Below are 14,799 nucleotides of genomic sequence, written 5' to 3' on the forward strand. Positions count from 1 at the left end.
CTCTGTCCCATGTTTTACTCTCACATTAGAATTGTTTTTTCAACTTCCAATCATTAGGACCATTACATCTGCACAATGTAAAGGCAATAAGAGTGACATCATCAGAAATAGTTTTACAGTGGGATTCTCCAGCAAGTTCATACAATGCATTTTCCCATCATTACCTAGTTAACATCTTTGATAGTAAAACAATCAAGTGGAAATTTTTTCCATTTGGAAAAAGTAACACTTCTGCTGTCATCAGAAATGTCAAATCATATCATCGATATTGGTTATATGTTCAAAGTGTTACTGAAAAGGGAACTCCAAGCTGCTATGAGGATCCTCTAGAAATAATAACAGGTAAAGTTAACTATTAGTATTCCTGATAACAATGCCCTGAATGCTATATGCTGTCTGGATAGAACATAAAATGTTCATACCTGCTTTAATGTAAGCTATTATTATAAAATTGTACTCTCATTTTAGTTGTCAAATGGGCATAAGAACTTCCCTCTTCTGAAGCATTGGTCCCTTTTATCAGGAAACTAGGCTTCTGAGTAAATTCAGAAAACAATATTTCTTTTTTTAGGACTAAATATACTTTTTGTCCTAATTAAAACTTCAGTTGCTAGAAACACCCTCAAATGTACATTGTAGTATGTATATTTACATACAGTATAAGCAATTTTCTCTTTAAAAGCTTAGCAACAAGGAACCTATTTTGAAATACTTGTTGCATGATTAAACTACTGAGTGTTCTTTTCATGAATGTATTTTTCACAACTGAGAAACAAGTTTTTAAAAATAGTGTTATGATAAAGAAGTTTCAGTGTCCCAGATACAAAGTAGGTATTATTTCTGTTGCTTAGGTGTGACACCACCTACTGGTCTGTTAATCCATCCAAGGGATGTAGGTGAGGACCATGTGATTATCTACTGGAAACTACCAGAAGAGGGCCAGGAATCCTACATTCAAGTAAAACCAACTGCATTTGAGGATAAAAGCATGATGTTTTTAGTAAACAACACAGAGAAATTTAAAATTGAACATTTAATTCCTGGAATGACTTATGAAATAGGAGTGGCTACAGTAACATCTGGAAATAAGAGTGATCTGACTACCATTCAGTGTACTCTTAGTAAGATGTTTTATGGCTGATTTACATACAGTTTAAACTTATTCAGATTTAAACATATTGTTCAGGTTACTCTTAAGAACTAAAACTAGAGCATTTGCCATACAGGTACTCCTCAACTTACGACCATTTGTTTAGCAGCTGTTCGAAGTTACGATGAAGCTGAAAAATGGTTTATGACTGGTCCTTATACTTACAACCATTTCAGTGTCCCCACAGTCATGTGATCGAAATTCATGTGCTTGGCAACCAGCATGCATGGTTGCAGCATCCTGAGGTCACACAATTGCCATTTGCCACCTTCCCAGCTGGCTTCTGACAAGCAAAATCAGTGGGGAGCCAAGTGATTCAGTTAAGGCCTGCATGGTTTGCTTAACGACTGCTGCAAAGATGTCATAAAATGGGGTGTGGTCTCATGACATCTCACTTAACCACCCCACTTAAGGACTAATTTTCTGGTCCCTGTTGTAGTCATAAGTCAAGGACTACCTGAAAAATGAATGCATGAAGTCAATAGTAATTTTATTACTAATTTTAAAGAGAATATGATCAAAGGTTGTGAAGATCATAATATTTAGTGGAAATGGAAGCAGAATTAAAGCTAAGCAGATCTAGGATTTAATAAGCCTTTTTATGTATTGCTTTGCCAATAGAATACTATAAAATTTTATAGCGTAGAATATAAATTTAGTTCTTTGTCAATCCTGTTTTATCTTGCATCTAATATGTGGCAATGTTTGAAGGATAATATCTTTTATTAGAAAAATCTATGATTATTGTAATAGGCAGTTATTTGTAATTGATATATTGAACATATTTTTCTGTTTTATTGCCATTCTAGAACCCAAACCAGTACAGATTGTTATTCCTTATGAAATCCATAGTACTTTTGTGATTTTATTTGTTAAAATACCTGTCGTTGGAATAACTGATGGCATTCACATCATGAGTAAAGGAGGCCCAAATGCAACATTTACTTTATTGAATGATGGAAAAGTAACTATAGAAAAGTTAATTCCAGGAACAGAATATGATTTCTTTGTTTTTACAACTAGCAGATATATGTTAAGTTCTGTATATCACCTGCCAGCAATAAAAACATGTAAGTTATTTAAATTACATTGTTTTTTGGGGGGGGGGGTTATGATAGTTTTTCTAGACTATATGATAATAGTGAAGGTTCAAAGAAACTGTAATTAATTATTATAAATGAATGAACAGAAGCTGATTCATAACTTATAGAACTTAATACCAAAGGTATGAGGGGAATTACATATAGATGTTATAATTATTTACAATTATTTGCAGTATCTAGTTTTCTACTTGGCATTAAATCAACGAAAAGTAGATAATCTCATCTTAAACAGAGCACGCTTTTATTCTTAAGATATACAGTAGACACATATTTTGTGCATTCTCATATAAGCATAGAATTTTTGTAAGAAAATTAAAAATGTGTAAATAGGCATCACATTTGCACTTGGTTTTTGCTAGTTGCTGAACACAGCAGTTTATTTCTTACCAGATCAGTAGAAGAATATAGTCCAAGTCCAGATGTAGCATATAGAGATAGGCAGATCTATTTCTGTTTCTTCAGTTGTTTATTTTTTCAGTCACACCCATTTCTGCATCTTTCTGAGAATTCTTATTTTTGCCAAAACTTTTGACCCCCCAAATATATAAATATATATATTTATATGTAATTTTGCCTAACATGCACATTTTTGCAAATATTATAATGTATTTGGATATAATGTATTTGCATATAGTATTTATTTATTTATTTATTTTTCATATTTATATACTGTCCATCTCACACAAGGTGACTCTGGGAGGTGTACAACAGTGTATTTGCATATATTATTTTCACTAATATACATATTTTGGTGCAAACTTTCTCCAAAATAAAAAACACATGCATTTTAATTGAGAAGTTATCACAAAATTAGGAAAGGGTACATTTCAAAGTATTGTAAATTTTACTTTTGGTACTGAGTTCTCTGCTAGACACAATGTATCAGAATCAGTTAAAAGGATTTGGCCATTCATTCAGTCCACTTTTTGCTTGTGTGTGATGAGTATTTTACATATTGCTTCTTGTAGGTCTTGCAGTTCCACTAAATATATATGAAGGCAGAGTCACAAATATTTCAATACAGATTATTTGGGATCAGGCAGAAGGAAATTTTCAACAATATGAAGTCACATGTACAAACTGTGCAGATACTGATAGGGTATGTTGCCAAATAAATTATTAAAAAAGAGCAATTCTGAATATTTTACTGTTATATTGCTTTTCTCATTTATTTTTAGTCCAACTGATAATGGAAGCATCCAGATGGTAAAGCAAACACCAGTCAGGCTAGATAAATCCTGTGGTATATATTGGAAAGGAATATCCACAGGATGAAGTCATAGGCAGGTGTTATCTACATGTGTAATTTGATATATTTTCTGCTTCCACAAAGCCACCAAGTGATTCATATGTGGATGTTTGGCTGCAGGAATAGCCTGAGAAAAGGATGCATATATACACATGACAGAAACAGAGACAAATCTGTTATCGCAAATCGCAAATATGGCAATATTTCTATTTTGAGTTGCAGGTTCAGAAGGTCACAAAAGAAATGGCAGAATTTTCCAATTTGATTCCTGGCTTCTTATATAACTTTACAGTTAAAACAGAAAAAGAAGGATACAAGGACAGCCTTCCTGTAACCATACAGATAGAGACAGGTATGAGAATGTAAAATTGTAACATTTAGTACTGTTTCAAGCATCACAAAGATCTTACACAGAAGCTGCCACTTCTCTACCACACTGTAGAATGCTAATCCTTGAGAAAATGAGAACATATGACCTCCTGGATCAGTCCTAGGCCCAGCTAGCTATCATTCTATCTCATACACCATACACATCTAGGAAGTCCACTAAGAGGAGATCAAAGCAGCCCTCCTCCTCTACTATTACGACTCTCACATACCTGGTTGGTTAAAAGGTTTTTTTTTTAATGTTTAGTCATTTTTTTAGTTGTGTAGTCATAAGCCTGTATTTTAATGTACTGATTCTGCAACTTGTTTTTCTTTTCTCATAATGCATCATTTACCTGTATGTGAAAGTACATGCTGAGGTATCAATCCAACTGCCTTGTTTCTGCCTTTTCATTTTGTGAGTTTTCATATTCGTAATAGATTTCTCTTAATTAAATTGAGGAACATGTAATATTATAGACTTGAAAAGGAATATATTTCTTGTAAATTCCACTGCATATCTACTGTGCAGTAAGTCCTATTGAATTCAATGGGGGTATATTTCTTGATAGGTATCTGTTGGATGACTAAGCTAAGGTTTTCATTCAACTTTATATTATCAAACTTTCCCATGTTGGCAGACCACCCTCCATGAAATTTCAAACAGTTCCAGAGGGTCATTTAAACCTCTAAAGCAGATTTGTGAGATACCAAGGAAAGCTCAGAATCCAGAGGAGAAAGTTCCTAGAGGTAAAAGTTCAGTCTGCTGGTAGTGTCCATCCTGCTGATGGACAAACAGCTGAATAAAACCTTATGATGGCCCATTTATTTTTCTCAGAATAAGAAAAGGATATGGTCTTTCTCAATTCATTTAATACATGAAATAAAATAAAAATATGTAGGTATTTTCTTAAATTTAGTACATGAATGCCTTGTTGTTTCAGGTAGAAAGGCACCCACACCAGTTACTGTATCAGTTACTGTATACAAGCAGTTTCTGATTCATCTCCATGCAATATATGAAGCTTCTCACAATGTGGATATCAAAATTTTGTGGGGCTTCTACATGAGTGATAGTGGGAAACACTGTAAATTAAAAGTATGGAAGAATTATGTCTCAAAACCTGTACTGTTGTGTATATTAAATTATGAAAAAGCTTATAGCAAGTTAGCAGAATTAACTTGATCTTTGGCAGTTATTCATCTATTAAAGAGTCATAACTAATGTAGAAATACCCAAGAAGTAAATATAGCTAAATTCATAAAAATTGGAGAATCAAGTTATACCATAAAAAGAACTGTAGAAATGTTGGATTAGCCCAGCTATTTCAAAACCACTAACTGCAGCATACAGACCCTACCCATTACTAACATTTGCCTTTTTATTTCCTCTTAGAACTTCCTTGAATAGAAATTACAAATGTTGTTTTATAAATTTACATGAACTGATAATTTTCATCCATTTTACTAATAGAGCCAAGTTCAGTTAAATATATGAATTTCAGTAAAGATTCTGGATCAATAACTGTTACCTGGCCACCAGCGTTTGGTATAGTTGATGGATACATTACTACTCTGGTTTGCAAAAACTATAGCAAGGAAGAAAGGTTATCATCAGATAAAAGGTACCTTTTGAAGATGATATATAACTTTCTAATTATAATATAATTAGAGACTATACTATGTGACTGCTTGGAATTTTTGATTGACTAATTATGTGCCATCAAGCCTCTTAGCAACTACATTGATAGATTTTCTCCATGATGATCTGTCCCTAACCTGATCCTTCAGGTCTTCCAACAGTGCATCCATTGCCACTGTAACTGAGTCCATCCATGTTGCTACTGGGCATCTTCTCTTTCCTTCTACCTTTTCTAGCATTAGATTGTTCTCCAGAGAGCTAGGTACTAGGCATAATGTATCCAAAATGGGATAATTTAAGCCTAGTCATTTGTGTCTTGAGTGAGAACTTTGGGTTGATTTATTCAACGACTTGTTTGTTTATTTTCTTGGCTGTCCACCATATACTCAGGAGCCTAACCCTAACCCTTAATGTACAGTATATGCTTTAGGGCCTGGTTATTTGAGGGACTGCCTGTCTGTCCAACCAGTTCGATCAGGCAGGGTTGGTGTGCTCCGGGTTCCATCGATTAAGCAATGTCACCTATTGGGAGCCTGGAAGCATGCCTCCTCTGTACCAGCCCCTGTCCTCTGGATTGACGTTCCACCCAAAATTCAAATGGCTTCCACCCTACTGCTATTTTGAAGGGCCTTAAAGACCAGGCTCTTCATCCAGGCCTTTGGAGAGGATGACTGACACCCCTTTCTTCCTTTCTGTTTGCCTCTGGATTTATTTTCTTTGTCATCATTGTTCTTTTGTCTTGTGCTGTTTTTCTGTTTTTTGTATTGTTTCTTGTTTTTTAAACATTTAACAATTGTAAACCACCTAGAGTCACTGGGAGTTGGGCAACATATACATTTAATAAATTATTAGCGTTGGTCGCATAGTCAGCCAGTTTTTTAGACTGGATTTGGCAATTTTATCCACCTATCAAGTCCTTCCCAAGGACCTGAGATGGGCAGAAGTTGCTGTTTGATGGTGTTAAAGATATTGTTGCAGGATATAAGCTGTTCCAAGTAAAGCTGCCTTTTGCAATTGACTGATGGTGATTTTGTCAATACCGATGGTCTTCAAGTGGTACTCCAGATGTTTTGGGATTGTACCCAAGGTGCCTATTACTACTGGTACTATCTTTGCTTTCTTTTGCCATAGTCATTCTACTTCTGTTTACAGGTCTTTATATTTTGTGATTTTCTCCAGGTCTTTCTCTTCTATTCTGCTATCTCCAAATATTGCAATGTCCACTATCCAGACTTTTTTGTCTTTCTTATCAATGATTGTTAACTCTGGAGTGTTGTGTGGCAGGTGCTTGTCTGTTTGAATTCTAAAGGCCCAGAACACTTTAGCTTCTTTATTTTTTATTATTTTGTTTTGTTGTCCCACCAGTTCTTGCTTGCAGGCAAATGGTACTTCTTGCAGATATTACAATGCACCATTGTTGCTACTTTGTCATGCTGTTGTTTGTAGTCAGTCCGTGCAATCATCTTGCAGCAGCTGACTAGGTGGTCCACTGTTTCCTCAGCTTCTTTGCAGAAGCAACATTGCTGTTTGTTCTGTCTTCTCAATTCTGGCTTTGTATGCATTTGTTCTTAAGGCTTGGTCTTGTGCAGCCAGAATGAACCCTTCTGTCTCTTTCTTCAACTTTCCTGTTCTTAGCCATTGGCAGGTCTTGTTGTTATCTGCTTTGCCTGCTAGGTTTGTGTATGTGTGTGTGTGTGTGTGTGTGTGTGTGTACTGGCCATGTAATACTTTGCCTTGCCATGTCCCTTTTCTATTCTTCATTTGATCTTTCTTGTAGGCCACTATGGTCTATTCAGTATTCAGTAAGCCTTCATGGCGTACTAGCTTCAGCGCATCTTCTTCACGGTCCTTCAGATATTCTTCCAATGCTCTTTTTTCTTCTTCAACTGTCCACTGTACTTGCAACATTCCATGTCCACCTATGCTCCTTGGTAAGTAGAGTCTGTCAGCATTGCTGCATGGATGAAGGGCATAATTCATTGTCATTATTTTTCTGGTCTTCCTATCCAGGCCTTCTAGTTCTGCTTGAGTCCAGTCCACTATTCCAGCTGTGTATCTACTGACTGAAATTACCTAGATGTTAATTGCCTTGATAGTATTTCCTCCACTGAGTTTGGACTTTAAGATCTTCTTCACTCTTCTGATGCGTGCACTACTAACCTTCTTCTTGTCTTCAGTGTGCTTGATGTTGTCAGTTTGAAGGATGCCCAGGTATTTGCAGTGAACTTCATCATCTAGACTCTTGATGTTATTTTCATAGGGAATGTTGATTCCCTCAGTTTCCACTATTTTGTTGTTGATGGCTGCTGTTGTTGTTGTTGTTGTTGATGATGATGATGATGATGATGATGATAATAATAATAATAATAATAATAATAATAATAATAATAATATCAGGTTATTTTCCTTAACTACAGAAAGTTCAGATTTGATGGTCTTTCCCCAGGAATGGAATATTTTCTTCAAATTGTTACCACAAACAGATTAAAGAGCAGCTTCCCTACTTTTCTGAGAGTTACAACTGGTAAGTTAATTATATTACAAATACAATTACAATATAAATACAAATCTTAAAATGTGCTTTACAGAGCTACTTGAGTGCATAATCAAGTTGTAATATCCACATACAGTATGAAATCTCAACCCCAGATACTCCTTGATCACATAAATGATCTAGTCACAAACTGTTTTATCTTGTTCCATCCACAGTTGATTGTTTTATTCAAGGTAATGCAGTGACTGTAATCAAGGTATGTATATAACCCCAACAAAAGTTAATCTTATTTCAGAGCATGAGTTCCGTGTAGAAAGCAATTACTGTATGGATGGAGAGGCATATAGCTTTTCCATTCATGCTAATCATTAGTTTGTACTGCTTGAATGATGGATTATGTGCCATCAAAATATTTAATAATGTGTTGATCTTATATGTCTGCTTTAAAAACATGAGCCAGACTGGTATCCCATAGTACAATGATAGAGTACTATGTACAGATTCTGTTTTCCCAAACAGTATTCCAGTTCCCTTTATGTTTGATATTCAGAAGGAGTGAAAAGTCAACATTTTTATATCTTTGGCTTTTTGGTGTTCCTTGAGCTTGCTTCTTTTCTGGCACATGATTTACTACCAGGCTAGGTAAGATAATCAGTGCATGGAGGAATGGAGTTTTCTGGCTGTTTTTATGTGATAGCTTTTCTTACTAGCCTTGATTGGGGTATTGTTTTTTTTTTAATAGCTTTTTGAGTGGGGTATTGTTTCTTATTTATCTGGTGCTGGTTCCTGCTTCTCTAGGTATTGGTTAATAGGTGTGTGATGAAATTGAATTCTAGCTTGATCTAAGATGTCTCAAATTGTGGCTGAGCCTGTCATTGTGCTGTGAAATCAAGGAGTTTTCATCAAGTCTTCTGCCTGCCAGTTGATGTTCATGGATATTTCTCTCACTATTCTCCCTGGCAGCTTCACATACTGATTTTCGCAGTCCTTGTAATATATGCTATAAATGATCCCAAAAAATCCTGTTTTGTCTTCTTTGGCTACTGGGTCTTTGGGTTTGTTTAGGATGCTTTGGATAGATTTTGTTGGTTTATTCACTGTCATGATGCCTAGGGGTTATAGTAGTCTGTTGGTAATTTCAAAGATATTTTTGAGATAAATGGTAGAGTTACCCTTTTCATGGGTTGTTCAGACAAGTAATCAATAACTTGTCTTATCAGCCACGTTTGGGGTATTATCCTTCTTTGCTATTTACATTTGTCTGTTCAACTTTATTTCAGACCCAGATGTACCTTTAGCTTTACAAGCCTTGGGAATAGAAGAGAACACAGTTTACTTGTCATGGGAGCTGCCTAATGGAGGTTTTGATCGTTTTGAGGTAATAAAAATAATATGCAAAGCGCTATTACTGACTTATTACAGATGTTTGCTTTTTCAGTAGTATATGCTGAAAGCAACTCTCTATATTACACAGTGCAACAAAGTAGAATATAAACAGTTGTTCTAAGTGGGGTCATGGGGAAAATTGTGAATGGAGAAATTTTTAAAAAGCCTTTCTCAAAACCTTCAATTTGAAGCCTTCAAATTACAGCTTCAGTGACCTTATTATATAAAATCACACAAATATATTTAAAAATAAATGTAAGATTTCTAATTGTTTTGTTCATTTGACGTAGCTAAGCCAAAAAATATCCATTACAAATTTATTTAGTTATTCATCTTAGAATAATTTAGAAAAATGTATGTTTGATTTAAGGTATCTGCATATGTGTGTATCTGTGCAAATAATGTTTTTTAATTAGTACTTTGAAAGGTTGTTTCTAATACGTTATGGAAAGAAACCATCATTTAATATTAATCCCAGTAATGTCATATTATTGCATGACATACCACAGAGCAGGAAGCCATGCAAGAGAGTGCTTCTGCTGAATAAATTAGATTAAATGTGAAATATTAATGAACAAAGCATTGAAAGAGAGGTTGCTTAGCAAAGTTCAGCTGCACAAATAGGATCATATAGCCAATCATTTAAAATTAATCATTTCAACTCATCCAATTTTTATCACAAGCTCAGACAATGATTGTGTGAAGATAATACTGGTGTTTTAATAATCTTTTTCATTTTTTAACGAGTCATTTTTTAACGAGATGGGTGGTGACAAGTTTAATATATAAATAACAATTTTAAAAAATGAAATTTCTTTTTTGTCCACTTAGTTCATTCATATGCTTTTAATACTTTTGTAGTTAGATTTAATCCATATAAATAATAACTCTACTCAAATCTAATTAATATGAGTACACAGTTTGATTTATAAACGTCTGCCACAACAACACTGATTTCTGTAGCAATGATTTTATTTTCTTCCTTTTTTTCAATCTCTGTTTTCTGAGGCAATCATTCTGGAATATATTTTACAATCCTCTGTCTCATACATCATGTTCACTGTGATATTAGTTCTGCCACATGTTCCCTGTTCCCCTTCTCACCTGGCTAGTTAAGACCAGGGATGGAATAAGGACCTCAGCTCAGGCAGCAGTCAATGCCTCCTTAAAGGAAAGGAGGTTTTGAGGCTGGTCTGTCCACTCCTTAAGGGGCCAGCCCTGGATTTAATGTTATGGACAACTATTATCTTATTTCTAATCTGTTTTTAGGAAGGGTATTGAGAAAGTGGTGAATGACAATTACCAAAAGCTCCATTGGACATTCATCTGGATCTCTGGGCGTCTAGATTCAGACCTAGACATGGAACAGAAATTGCATTGGTTGTTCTCATGGATGACTTGGGCAAGACTTTCATGGATGAAAATTGACCATCCTTTTTTTGCTAGATCTCTTGGTGGTATAGTATTCTTCTTGACCACTTGAAAGAGTTGGGAGTTGGAAACACCATGGTGTTTCTCCTTTTTCCTAAATATGCAGGTCCAGTTTGTGGTTGCAGGGACAGTATTTCAGAGCCTTGAGTGCTCTGTTACGGGTGCTCTAGGGTTTAGTTCTTCCACTATATTGTTTAATATCTTCATGAAGCCACTGGAAAAGTTCTTCCATTGGTTTGGGGTGAGGTGTCATGAGTATGCAGATAATATCCAGTTATGTGGCATCAGCCAGACCCAGTAGGAGATGTAGCACAAGTTCTGATCAGATGTCTGGAAGCTGTCAGATTCTGGGTGGTAATAAACAAGCTCAGACTCCACCAACCACACAGAGTGAATAGGTGATTCATGAAATAACTGATTCCAAAGCAATTTCAACTTTGACTATTCATGGGATTGTGCTCCTCCAGATAGAGTAGACTTGAGAACTGTATTTAGGTAGTAGATAATTCGCATAAATAAAGACAATTCTTGTCTAGGCCTTGAAATTTCAAATATCCCAAATATAATTCTTGGTACTTTTAAAAATATTAAATAAAACTTCAAGACAAAATGTAAAAATATAGGCAAAAAGAAAAAAAATGAACATCAGAACAAAAGTTAATTTAAAAAGAAAGAAAATAAATTTGAGAATTTATATGTAACTAACAGTGAGCCACAGGGAATTCATTATTACAGACTGCTTGTTATTTTCCTGCACTATAAGCTAAGCGTACTTCAATTGAGAAACAGGTACAGACATTCCCCAAATAGTGAATGTTTATATAGTCTATATGGAAACACTCATGAAACACTGAAATAGAGAAAATAAGTCTGGCATTCTGATGTTAGATACTCTTAGCCTTTACACAAAGCACTAAACGTTAAATTCAGGTTAATAAATCACAATTGTTATGTCCACTTAACATGCTATGCTCAAACAAATCAACCGTATTATGGATTAATGTGATGATTGATTCATGCAACCTGCTGAAACAGTGTTTGGGTTCCCATCAAACTACTGAACGATGGCTGGTGTGGGTCTTCCGGGCTGTGTGGCCATGTTCTGGAAGTTTTGTTTCCTAACGTTTTGCCAGCATCTGTGACCGGCATTTTCAGAGGGCAGGAGCACAGACAGGAGCAGTTCTCTCTGTGCCCAGGAAGCCCGGAAGACCCACACCAGCCATCGTATTCCAGCCGTGAAAGCCTTCAACAATACATCAAACTACTGAACATTTTTTCTAATGTAGCAGTAGTGTAAACTCAATCCTACAGTATCATTGCCTAAATGTATCATCTAGCTGTATAGCGCCTAGTTGTTTCCACAATAAATCTGGCAGGAATGGCCTTTGGAGTAGATGTCTAGGCTCCTAAAATGCTGCCAGAGAAGACAGGACCATCAAATGATGGATACAGTTGTGGTAAGAAACAGTGTATCATTGATTCCTCCTGCAGGCAGCTGTAAAATAGGGTTGCTGCCTGTCGCCATGCACATCATCCTTGCTTCTTTAAAAATTTTAAATAAGCAAGCACAATTCATATACTGCATATGCATATACACAATACATATATTTAGGCTCCAGCTACACTTGTCATCCTGATATTAGAGAGCCATAGGAAAATGGATTCATCTGAACAACTTACTGTATCTGTAGGGCTTTTTAATTTTTTTTTTTTTTTTTAAAAAAGACTGCCTATTTTGCTGTGGTATAATGGGAAAAGTGAATCATCAGTTGCCAAGCAGCAAGGCCAGCATTTTAAGCAAAGACAGTGCTGCGGAATTGCTATGTGTTCACAGTAATTGGTTCACTACTTAAGGGACTCAGTAATGCCATCTAAGTATAGACATATTTTCCACTATCTCCTGATTGGTGAGAAAATTGTTATAGAATTTACTCTTTGTAGCAGTTTCTGAAGTTTTGTATGAATACTAGTTTACTTCCATTCAGTTTTTTGGTTCTAACCCACATTTCTCATTCTCATTCTCTTTGTCTCTATGCTATGCTATCTTGATGACTTTAAAACAGTAATTAAGTATTACTAGGAATATCATATGAAAATATGCATCTGTTTCCTAGTTATCTTACAGTCTGGTAACCAGCAAAAAAACTCTTCAAACAACAGTAATGCCTGATAACCGGGCTGTAGTGAAAAATCTCATGCCTGGAGTAGAATACATCTTTCAAGTAAAGACAATGAAAGGACAAGATTTCAGTGTCCCTGTGAAGATAAAAATTACTACAAGTAATTGTCTGATACATTATTGTAATTTTATGTTGAAAAAAAATGTGAGTAGATAGCCTGAGATTATGGATACAGATGTAATTTGCCTACAGTTCTGCTCTGTTTTAGAGATAAAACTCCCTGAAGAAGGACCTCACTTTTCCCCCCCAAATGATTTATTCTGTTTTGAATGTATTTTCCAAAGTGTGTGTAATTTTGGTCATAGACCAGCATAAAACTAATAACAGTTACTCTAAAATAGAAATAAAATAATTTTATTAGAATTTACCTTATAATTTTACTAGAATTACAATATTTTAGCTAAAAAGATTGCATTACATTCCTGAACCATATTTGTTGCAAATTATCTTATGGAGTTCAACAAATTATGACAAAGCTCACTATATGTATGTGCAAATTCCACTTGCAGTATTAGGAATTGCAAACCCAAGCCACACTTTCTCAAGAATTTCAGAAGAGTTTTGATTATGTGGGCCCAGTCAGAAATGGACAAGAAGGGCCTGAGGCTGAGAGTTGATGTTTAGAAGCAAGTAGCTTTCATGGGAGTCTGCCTCTTGTATTTAAAGAGGATGCCAGTATGTATGACATGTTATGTAACCCTGGAAGTGGTGTTTATTCTGCCGATAATCCATAACTGGTTATCCAGATGAGTGAGAACAGCCAGGGCAAGCACAAGGGACAGAATTTCAGGAACTTTCCTATGTAGGACTTGCAGGAGCTGCTAGATATATTCTTAGGATTGCACATAATATGGTCAGACTTGCTACCTCAAATGATTTGAAGGATGGCATAGTCCCAGAAAATAAGGACTGAAAAGAGGCCAACATAGTGTGCCTTTGTCTGTATTGGCTAATGGAGCCAGACAACATTCAGGAATAACACTACATGATGTGCAACCCACCCTTTATGGTTTAATATGATGTATAGACAAGGTTACTCTGGTTAAAATAATCATGCAAAGTGATATAAGCACCCACCTGTTAAAGTATTGTATGTTGAATAAGCCATAGTGTTCTGGTTCACATGTAATGCTAAATCATAATCCATATTCTACAAACCACAATTCTGGGGATCATACATGCTAAAAGCAAGCAAACCAGATTATAGTTTAGCACGATATAGAGTCAGGCCCCAAAGACAAACCCAAGCCCCCTAGACAATTTATTATATAAATTACATTAAATGTTCAAATTGGTTGCCATTTTCTTCTAAACGCTTCCTTACTCATGTGACACATGACTTTTGAACTAAGTACACTCACATTTTCTCTGTTAAAAAAAAAAGATTAACCGATGGGGCCTGATTTCTGGAGTGTGTATGTGTATGTATGTATGTACGTACACATACACACACACCAGCCATTATTATGCTAAACCATTTATCAGTAGCTGAAGTGTAAAATTGCATTTTGCTGAATGCTGAAAACTATGATTGCAGACAGGAAATTATGACTGACTCCAAATTGGGACCAGTTATTTTGTCCAATGGGAAAAAAACAGGCTGAGAAAAAGGAATTATATGAGCCCTTTGCTCTTCCGTGTTCATTACATTGGAATTGTCATATGGCATTATTAGTTAACTATTATCAGCTTGCAGTTGAAAGGATTAATTTCATTATAAGAGCAACATCAAAGTGTTATAAGAACAGTTTCTATATATCTAGAGAAATTGATTTATTTAATATTTGGTTGCTTTTCC

The 14,799-nt window shown here is 35.3% G+C and overlaps 1 protein-coding gene across 1 annotated transcript in view; it reads left to right on the forward strand.

Moving 5' to 3' along the window:
- PTPRQ (protein tyrosine phosphatase receptor type Q) overlaps positions 1-14,799 on the forward strand; it is a 123,043-nt gene that overhangs the window by 11,161 nt on the left and 97,083 nt on the right. Inside the window, exons 9-17 of the mRNA XM_088141850.1 lie at positions 58-342; positions 852-1,121; positions 1,960-2,220; positions 3,222-3,352; positions 3,725-3,854; positions 5,343-5,493; positions 7,928-8,034; positions 9,285-9,382; positions 12,936-13,101. Coding sequence (XP_087997976.1) covers positions 58-342; positions 852-1,121; positions 1,960-2,220; positions 3,222-3,352; positions 3,725-3,854; positions 5,343-5,493; positions 7,928-8,034; positions 9,285-9,382; positions 12,936-13,101 — 1,599 coding nt within the window. The remainder of the gene's footprint in view (positions 1-57; positions 343-851; positions 1,122-1,959; positions 2,221-3,221; positions 3,353-3,724; positions 3,855-5,342; positions 5,494-7,927; positions 8,035-9,284; positions 9,383-12,935; positions 13,102-14,799) is intronic.

This window comes from Python bivittatus, unplaced genomic scaffold (assembly GCF_059951505.1).
Source record: "Python bivittatus isolate LINGU-HERP-01145 unplaced genomic scaffold, Pbiv_v1 ctg000330_np1212, whole genome shotgun sequence".
Taxonomy (NCBI): Eukaryota; Metazoa; Chordata; class Lepidosauria; order Squamata; family Pythonidae; genus Python; species Python bivittatus.